Source organism: Dreissena polymorpha, chromosome 8 (genome assembly GCF_020536995.1).
Source record: "Dreissena polymorpha isolate Duluth1 chromosome 8, UMN_Dpol_1.0, whole genome shotgun sequence".
Classification (NCBI taxonomy): Eukaryota; Metazoa; Mollusca; class Bivalvia; order Myida; family Dreissenidae; genus Dreissena; species Dreissena polymorpha.
This window is the reverse complement of record NC_068362.1, coordinates 105,826,880-105,836,570: the sequence shown is the minus strand read 5'-3', so window position 1 is coordinate 105,836,570 and position 9,691 is coordinate 105,826,880. Positions and strand designations below refer to the sequence as shown.

General features: G+C 34.6%; 1 protein-coding gene across 1 annotated transcript; it reads right to left on the bottom strand.

The window, feature by feature from the left end:
* Positions 1-858: 858 nt before the first annotated feature.
* Positions 859-6,927, bottom strand: LOC127840793 (uncharacterized). The gene is made up of 6 exons (XM_052369202.1): positions 6,588-6,927; positions 6,145-6,306; positions 3,132-5,129; positions 2,218-2,446; positions 1,624-1,851; positions 859-1,276 (listed from the first exon to the last, which is right to left on the bottom strand). Exons 1-6 carry the CDS (start codon positions 6,591-6,593, stop codon positions 1,083-1,085), a joined length of 2,817 nt encoding a protein of 938 aa, XP_052225162.1. The 5' UTR covers positions 6,594-6,927; the 3' UTR covers positions 859-1,082.
* Between the last annotated feature and the right edge of the window lie 2,764 nt (positions 6,928-9,691).

Sequence of the window (9,691 nt, the reverse complement as noted above, 5' to 3'; positions counted from 1 at the left end):
TAATTCTTCATATTGTCATCTGACCAAAATACATGATATGACTATTTAAATCACTCTATACTAGAGCATCTTAATAAAACACATATGTAGGAACATACTAGAGCATTTTAATTAAACACAGACGTAGGAACAAAATGAAGAGACTTGCATATAAATCTCCATATTGTCATCTGACCAAAATACATTATATGACTAGAGCATTTTAATAAACCACAGACGTAGGAACAAAATGAAGAGACGTGCATAATCTCCATATTGTCATCTGACCAAAATACATGATATGACTATCTATATCACTCTATACTAGAGCATTTCAATAAAACACAGACGTAGGAACAAAATGAAGAGACGTGTATAATCTCGATATTGTCATCTGACCAAAATGAATATGACTATGTAAATCACTCTATACTAGAGCATTTTAATAAAACACAGACGTAGGAACATACTAGAGCATTTCAATAAAACACAGACCTGGAACAAAATGAAGCGACATGCATAATCTCCATATAGTCATCTGACCAAAATACATTATTAAAATGACTAGAGCATTTTAATAAAACACTGACGTAGGAACAAAATGAAGAGACGTGCATAATCTCCATATTGTCATCTGACCAAAATACATTACATGACTAGAGCATTTTAATAAAACACAGATGTAGGAACAAAATGAAGAGACGTGCATAATCTCCATATTGTCATCTGACCCAAATACAAATGACTATCTAAATCACTCTATACAAGAGCATTTTAATAAAACACAGACGTAGGAACAAAATTAAACGACGTGCATAATCTCCATATTGTCATCTGACCATGTTTCAAGTTTTTAAAGTTATCGCAGGATTCAGAAAAGTGTGACAGGACTGGGTGAGTCACGTAAAATATTGAATATAATATGTATTTTTAAAAACAACTGGTAGCAAGATGAGTTGCAGATATGAACTGGTCAGTAATCACATTTTAACTAACTCTTTTGACCTGTTAATTCTTTTCAGCTCAATTCAAAAGTGAAAAATGCCCAATTCAAAAGTAAAAAAAGACATTAATATCACTTGAAGTCAATGAAAGTCTAGCATTTAAAGTTTTCGTTTTCGATTCATCTTATGAGCATTTCTTGTAGCGGGCATCTTGCCACTCTCCAGACATCCTCTGCATATCGGCCTCACAATGCTGTACTGCTGTCGAAGCGCTGTGATAGGCTCAACTTCTTCCCCCAAAATGTTAGTATCACCACAGTGATAACATATCGGAGGAAAGTTCTGTGTAACTGCTGAAAATATAAAAAATAATACATGTGTATATATTTACTTGATATGGGTAACATACATGTATATAAATGAATCATTTTTCATTTTCAGGTTTAATTAGATCAACCTTACATAACAGGCAGATGCTATACAGAACAATATGCAAAGATTGATTGCTTATTGGCACATAAAATGTTTGTTCCATGTCAACATATTTGACTTTAAAAAACTACTGTTTACTTTTTTTTCCAAATAAAGATGAGCTAATTTGTTTCTATGCAATATAAAAGTATGCTTTATTTAATAATTGTTTTTATATTTACTATAAAAAAATATTTTAAAATTAATGCTGGTCATAAATCTTATATACCTGAGTAGTATGTTGTCTCTATTTCTGTTTGACAACTCAGTCCCTCACGAACGAACACCTGTTCATGTAGGTCATGTTCTTCAGGGAATATGGCTGACCCACATGTGTAGATGACCGCATCATCCAGAAGTTCGAGTTGTCTGCACTGGTCAACCGTCAGTTTAGTTCTTGAATAGACCACGCGTCTCTTTCTGCAGTCAGCACACAGGATATATCTTCTTGCCTGAGCTGAAAGTTACAGAAAACTTCAAATCAATTCAATGTTTAGAATTCAAAATATTAAGCAAAGGATTCCTTTGGATCGAAGTAGAAAGCTCAGGTAAAAAATCCTGATTTCAGTACGATGTATATACAAATATCTGCTTATGATATTGGAGGAGTATTATTTTTATTCATAGAACAAAAACCTTCAATAATCTGTTATCAAGCTTCGGTCTCAGATAGTTTAATAAGTGCTTAGTAAAATAGTGTTTTTAAGGATTATGACTGAATATTCAAAAGTTATTCTTAGTCTGAGCTGCTTTTATATAGTTTCTTTAATATTAAAATCTAAATAGAAATAAAGAAAAGGAGACAATAGAATTTGATTGAAACCTGCAGACATATGTGATTTGTGGCGCTTGTCTGCTTCTGTCGCCAAAACCTTCCCATCGAGAGATGGTCTGGCCTCGTCAGTTGTGTTCTTTCCAATACACTCAGACAATGGTAGGAAAGAATCGTCATCGCCTTTTGTTGGGTCAGGTAACCACACAAGCTCTGATGTATCAGCACGCCTTGGGGACAGCACACAATACCAACAGTGTTCATCATCACATTTTTTTATCTATATCAAAATAACAAATATGTCAGACATGCATTTTAAATTAAGAGTGACTGTATGATTGATTTTAAGAGACATTAAACAACATAGAATGTCCTTTGCATAAAAGCATTATGGTCTATAAAATATAGTATATTTAATACAGTATATAAAATATTACATGGCCAAGAGGGTTTCAGTAAAGATGTCTCCTTGAGGAATTTAAAATTTTACTGAAACCCCTCAGCAATGTAACATTTATTTTATCACACCGAGAAATATCTATTTAAGTTAAAAGTAAGTTAAATACAGTTTGTTCGTAAACTAATCATGTGATTAAAAAAACACTGCACACGCTAAAGTTATAAAATAATCATCTATAATCTCTATAAACTATATAAACAGCGGTATGGGACAGTGTTTATTTAAAGATAAATGGGCAAGTGCAAATCGTTTTTTGCTATAGCAGCGAGGAACAGTAAATTTTGTATTTAAGTAAATTGCTGGCCTGGAGTGTAAGAGTAAAAAATGTCCCACTTGCGCTAATGAGAAATTAACATTGTGAATCAACTTGAGATTTAATAATCCCAACTGTCAACTTCAGTGCTTTGTACAATAATTTAACAGTTGAACTGTATATGCAGTTAAACTTTTATGTGTTTAAACACCTAAACTAACAACAGCTATTGCTGCAAAAATATATACACACCTGAAATGTGTAATTTCGTTTCCTGCAGTGTGCGTTAAAGAACGCCTTCAGACGTGGTGGAGCCTTGTCGAGATCTTTACAGGCTGTTACAGTGCTGGATTCTTCTGCATCATGATCATTGAAGATTTCAAGGCACTCCATCATCTGTTCTATCTCACCATCTGATGCAGCATCATGGGCAACAACATTTTCATGATTTTTCTTTAGCTGGCTAAACCTCTGCTTAAGAAGTGCTAAAACTGGGTTTAATGATTCAATGAGACTTTGCTTCAACTCCTCCGTCCTCTCTGCTGCATTTCTCAGCTTCTTCAGTGATGTAAGTGATTTTGTTCTATATTCCAGAACATCTGTCATAGGGCTTCTTTCAAGAGCAACATTCTGCAGTGCTAAATTCAAAAGGCTCATACACCTTTCAGCAGGATTATTGTAACTCTGACAAGGAGCTGTGCGCACAGCTATTAGCATGTCAATGTCCAAACTCACAAACATAGCAATATACGCCAGTTGAACACTCCAGTATGTTGTACGATGATCTGGCCCCCCATCAGTGTATACAAATAACCTAGGTTTGTTCAGTGAGACACCATCATCACTTTCTGTTTCCCTAAGAATTTTTACAGTTTCTGTTGTGTGCCTTGCTGCTGATGAAGGGCTGAAGACTTTGTCTTTTACCACAACATGAATCTGGCCATTATAATAGCTGTCTTTTGAATCTTCTGGAATATGCACCTTGAACAGAACTGATGGAACAGCTCCATGGACATGGAAATCATGGTCCAATGATGCCAGCTTGGCAGCAACTGGCACCAATGACTTATTGTGTGCCCTAACTCCAGTGGACACTGGTTTCCCAGGCTCTCCTATTGGCACGACACTTTTGTCATCCAAGCAGATGAACACTGATTCATCACGTAGGTTTGAAGCCATCTCCTTCATCATGGTGTACTGATGGAAAGCAAAATTTGCATCTGGATGTTTTGCTCTGATGATTCTCTGCTGCACTGCAAACTTGACATTGAACCGGCCCGTATAGCACATTGCGCTTCGTGTGTAAGCATTCGAAGGCCAGAAGTTAAACTGAACCCAAGATTTTGACGGAATGGATGCATCTTTTGGCAAATCTTTTGCCACAGTCTCAATTAAATTTTCAACACTAATAGCAACTGGCATGTACAGCTTGTCCCCATGTCTCCTTTCATCTACAACACCAATATTGTCTAAATGAGAGCTCATTAAATCCCAAAATGGATCAAGTCTAGTGTCCTTTGGTCTGCCATTATTTTTTCTCAAGTCGTACAATAGTTCAGTACTGTCAGAGTTCAAAAGAAACTCTGTAACCCTATTGTTAACTTCTTCTTGACGTCGACTTTCTGCAGCAGTATCGTCTTCTGTCAAAAACCTATACATGTGACGCAAAACAGCAGGTTTGGGTCCACATTTGGAGTACTTCAAGAAGAACGATTTTCTCATACCACGAGTGGAAAACTTCGGCAGATCATGTTTTATAGCAGTAACAGCTTGAAGATCACCGTCTGGGTCAGCTGGACTCTTCCAGATGAAGGTATAGTTACCTATATAGTTACCATACTTGTGACTGTAAAGTTTTGTCTGGAATGGTAACTGCAGTGCAGCTAACCACTTCTTCTTGTCATAAGCATCTTCTGGCTCAAAGTCATGGAGGAAAAGTGGCTCAAAGTCCTTTAGCAGTTTTATGGACTCGTACACTTTTGTATACTGCTCACTTAATTCACCATCAGAACACACCTGCACATCACGCATTACATTACTGTCATCCAATGATCTCACCGGCTCATTTAGTTGTCTGTTTGCTGCTGATCTTTGGACCTGTTGCTTTAGGAAATCTGCATACTTTATCATGGAAGATGTAAGTTTCTCACACTTAACTCGAAAGTTTGCAAATTGTTTGTTCAGGAAATAGCCACAAGATGTCATAGCTACCATGCTAGCAATTTTTTCGTCCAGTTTTTCAACAAGGACCTGGAAACAAAAATAATTTCTATAAATAAATGATCATATTACACTTTCTTGTTGTTTATACGTTTTATCAATTGACATTGAAATGCTTCAGGCCTCAGAGCAAAACTAATTTCTCTATTTTTATCTTTGACAAACATTCTTACTAAGTTTCATCAAGACTTTGTTCATCAACATGGCCTCAAAAGTGGATTTTGCTCCTCCGATAGGATTGTCAAAACAAATATTCTATTTAAGTTTTATCAAGATCTAATTATAACAAGGGCTGTTTGTAAAACATGCATGCCCCCCATATGGGCTGTCCGTTGTAGCGGCAGCCATTGTGTGAATACGATTTTTGTCACTGTGACCTTGACCTTTGACCTAGTGACCTCAAAATCAATAGGGGTCATCTGCGAGTCATGATCAATGTACCTATGAAGTTTCATGATCCTAGGCCCAAGCGTTCTTGAGTTATCGTCTGACAACCACCTGGTGGACGGACCGACAGACCGACCGACCGACATCAGCAAAGCAATATACCCCCTCTTCTTCGAAGGGGGGCATAAATATGGCCTTTAGGGTTGTAACAAAGTTTTTCTACAATTGGCTGCGTGACTTATTTTAATACTAAAACCAATGCAAAATTAAATGTTCCTCTGACATTATTAAACAAGAGCGATTGGTTATCACATGTGTCGCATGATGGTAACAATTTAACAGTTGTATACCTTTAAAACTAAGCACTTTTAATGATACACTTCATTGTGCTTTATCACTATATCAAGTTTCAAGTTGGCATCTTCAATACACCAAGAGATATGCTCTGGAAACGATTTTCAAACAATATGAGATAACTCAAAAATGGGACCACTTCCCCTCATTGAGCTTTATCCCTTTATCAAGTTTCCAGTTGGTATCTACATTAGTTTGACAGTTATGCTCAGGAAATGATTTGTGACGGACGGACAGACGACGGAGACGTGATCCATATATGTTGCAACTACTCTGTAGCAGGCGACGCAATAAAAACTCGTACCTTGGGCTCTTTTCTCCTTTGAGACCTCCAATCATTGAACCCACTTAATTTTTCAAACTCCGGATGGTTTATCGATCTGGCTTTAAGTTTCTCCCAGTGTGGGTCCAGATACCATAGTGTACTAACTAAGGTACTAACTATTTGCTTTCCTGTTGTGTCCACCTGGATAAAATATTTTACATTAGCAATTCAAAATTCCTTTTATACTACAATTAATGGACAGTATTCTAGCCATCTAAATGTTCTTAAAGTTTTTGTAGGTTTAAAATAGGCCTATTAAACAAACTACAATTTAATTCAAACTAGCACCAAATAAATTATTAACTAATGTTCAGTACTTCTAAATACTTTTTAAAGTGGTCATGTTTGCTTTCCTTGAATACTGTTGAGGCAAAAATGATATATATAAAATCAAATCCTTAGAAACAATTACTTAAACCAACCTGCATTGGTGTAAACCTAACATCATTTTGTGCCAGGAGTAAAAGCACCTCATTGTAAAGTTTATCTTTGGAGTTTTGGACCGGTCTGAAATGTACATATATATAGAATCTGGCACGAGTTGTCACATCATACCATATTTTATTAAACGAGTGCAGGAATTTTGTTAGTAAACGAGCATTTAGTGAGCTTACTTACGAATCTCCTGGACGAGTTAAATAAAATTTGGTATGATATGACAACAAGTGTCAGATCTTTTTATCACATGCTTTTAAATGAGCAAATTCAATATAAAAATATTTACGCAAACAATGATAAATCCCGAATGTTGTTTACAGTTTGTGACATCATTTGACATTGCAACGTCATGTCAGCAAAATAACAAAATGCGATTGGGCAATAAACGAAAAACCAAGCCAATGAAAACGCTTCAAGTATATTACACATATGTAAGATAAAATTTATGTAATGGTTATATTACATGGGAAACAGGGTAAGGCATGTGATGTATATGCAAAATAAAAGGGTACACATTTCATATTAATGTAATAAGAATAAATTTATCATACTAATGAAATGTTGTCATGATTTTGAAGCACTTCATTCATAAGGAATAAGGAATAAATGAAATAAAAACAATATGTTCAATAAACATTATTAAAATAGATCTTTTTTAAACCAGCCCCAGGCCATTCTGAAAAAAAAGGTAAGAAAATTAGTGTGTCTTTATATATTTTAGGAATATGCAGTGAAATTAGAAAGGTTTTAAAACAAAAAAGAGGAAATCAGCTGAAAAGAGAAAGAATCACACCCCTGAAGGAGAGTAGCAAGCAGACATTAGTATCAGAGTGTCTGTTCGGAACAGACGAGCTAACAAGACTAATTGTTAAGCCTACTTATTATTAAGCCACTACATGAACAACATACCTATTCTTTCCTGAAAAAAGATTTTTGAAAACATGTATAAAATTTGAAGCAAAAATTTAAAAATCCCATTTATAACTTTTAACGGTATTGACTTTAGAGGGACTGTCACCACAAACAACGAAAAAAGTTATAAAATATTTTTTTACAATTTTAAATTAAGTTTTATATTGATTAAAATATCATGACTTGTATATTTAATACATTACTTGAAAAGGTTGATAAGTTTTCATATTTTCAGTATATTCGGTAAAACAATTTTACTGGGTACAGGTACCAGGTATTATAAACTACCTGTTAACAATAAATAACGCAAGTAGATTGATCATCATCGTCACGTGGTAAATCCAGGAATGCAAATGTGCATGCGTAGTGACTTGTATATATTTTATATATAAATGATCAATCTACTTTTATTATTTATTATGTGTATATCGTTATGTCACCTATTTTCATGATGCACTTTCTATTTCACATCACAAAATTTTATTACCGAATCGAATATACTGAAAATATGAACTTTTTTCAAGACATGTATTAATATACCAGTTGTGATATTTTAATCAATATATTAACCCTAAAAGCGCTGGAGCTGAATTTTAAAGGCCTTTGCAAACAGTTTGGATCCAGATGAGACGCCACAGAACGTGGCGTCTCATCAGGATCCAAACTGTTTGCTATTCTGATAGTATTCTTTCAAAAAAAATCGAAGAAAATGCTAATTTTAGAAATTCTGCAGACGACATTTTTGCAGACGACAAATTTCCCAGCATGCAAAGGGTTAAACTAATAATTGTAAAAAAATACTGTATTTTAGAATTTTTTTTTTTTCGTCGTTTGTGGTTGACGGTCCCTTTTAATAAATACTGAACCAAAGTTAATTTTAAAATATATAAAATGTTTTTATAAGTTTATAGCTAGTTTATAATAATTACAACATATTATTAAATCGTGCTTCTTCACAGCACTTTTTCACATGGCATAAGAAATCATACTAATAATTTGAAAATCCAAAGAAAACCAACTTCCCTGTAAATTAATAGATTTCCTTTATTAATACAAAGACAAAGTAAATATTGTTTATACCTTTCCTTTGGCAGCTTTGTGTACGACTTTCTAGCACCCAACAGTATGTCGAACACGTTTTCCTTTTCCTTGCCATCATCTTGTTGCTTGGATTCCTCTTTAATATATTATAAACATATTAAATGAAATAATACTAGTATTACTTTAAAATGGCCTGTTTCACCAAGAAAATATATAACATGGTAAGAACCAAGGTGGGCCCTGCAGAGGCATCAATTATATTAACAATGGAAAGATCCGTTCCAGTTTAATTCGTTGTGATTGTGAGGACTTTCCTTCGACAGTGTCTGGCCAGCTCAGTTGGCAGAGCTATGGACTAGTGTACTGGGGGTCTTGGGTTTTAGTAAATGTCCGACAAACTCCTCTCTTTGTTTATACTTCAAGTTTTAATTTACTCTAATTTCTTTTAGGTCAATTATGCAACAAGTTATAACACTTGAACATTAGATTAATCACTCTTGACCGCTTTTAAATAGTTCACTCCTCCATAATAATATTATTAATATGTACTTATATCAGTTAATTACTCAAACTCAAATGTAAGAAGAAATTTATATTTCACTGTTGACATTGAACGACGGAATAAAATTTAAACTGTTACCTTGTTTGTAAAGCTCCACAAACAAGAATTTGTAACCAAACTCTTTGACTGCTGAGCATTGGTAGGTAACATCTATTGTCGTTTTCTCTCCATCGAGTTGCCGTGCTGCCTTTACTTCCCGTATGGAAAAACTTTCATCGTGTATTTTGGAAAATAAAGTGTGGCCAATTGTTTCATCTAGTTTGCCTCTTACTAAATGTTTATATGAAGAAACGCTATGACCAAAAAAATTTACTTCGAAAAAAGCCATATTTCGAGGTGTGTACCTATATAGCGGCCATTTGCAATATCCGACAGGTTTAAGTTAATACATGCGTTTTGAAAAGCGAGCACGATGTCCAATATATGTGAACCAGTCGTCGATTGTACTTACTGATTTTATTCGCAACCGCACTCAAACCGGATCGTTTTTTTTCTAGTTTCGCTACTTTTTCAGTGCGGTCGGGAATTAATTAAAAAAAAAAAAGACGATTTTCCGATTTTATTTTTTTCCGC

Coding starts and splice junctions, on each gene's coding strand:
- LOC127840793 (XM_052369202.1), bottom strand. Junction 5,130..6,144: donor AAAGGAGAAAAGAGCCCAAG/GTACGAGTTTTT, acceptor TTTTGTTTCCAG/GTCCTTGTTGAAAAACTGGA. Junction 1,277..1,623: donor AGAGACAACATACTACTCAG/GTATATAAGATT, acceptor TTATATTTTCAG/CAGTTACACAGAACTTTCCT.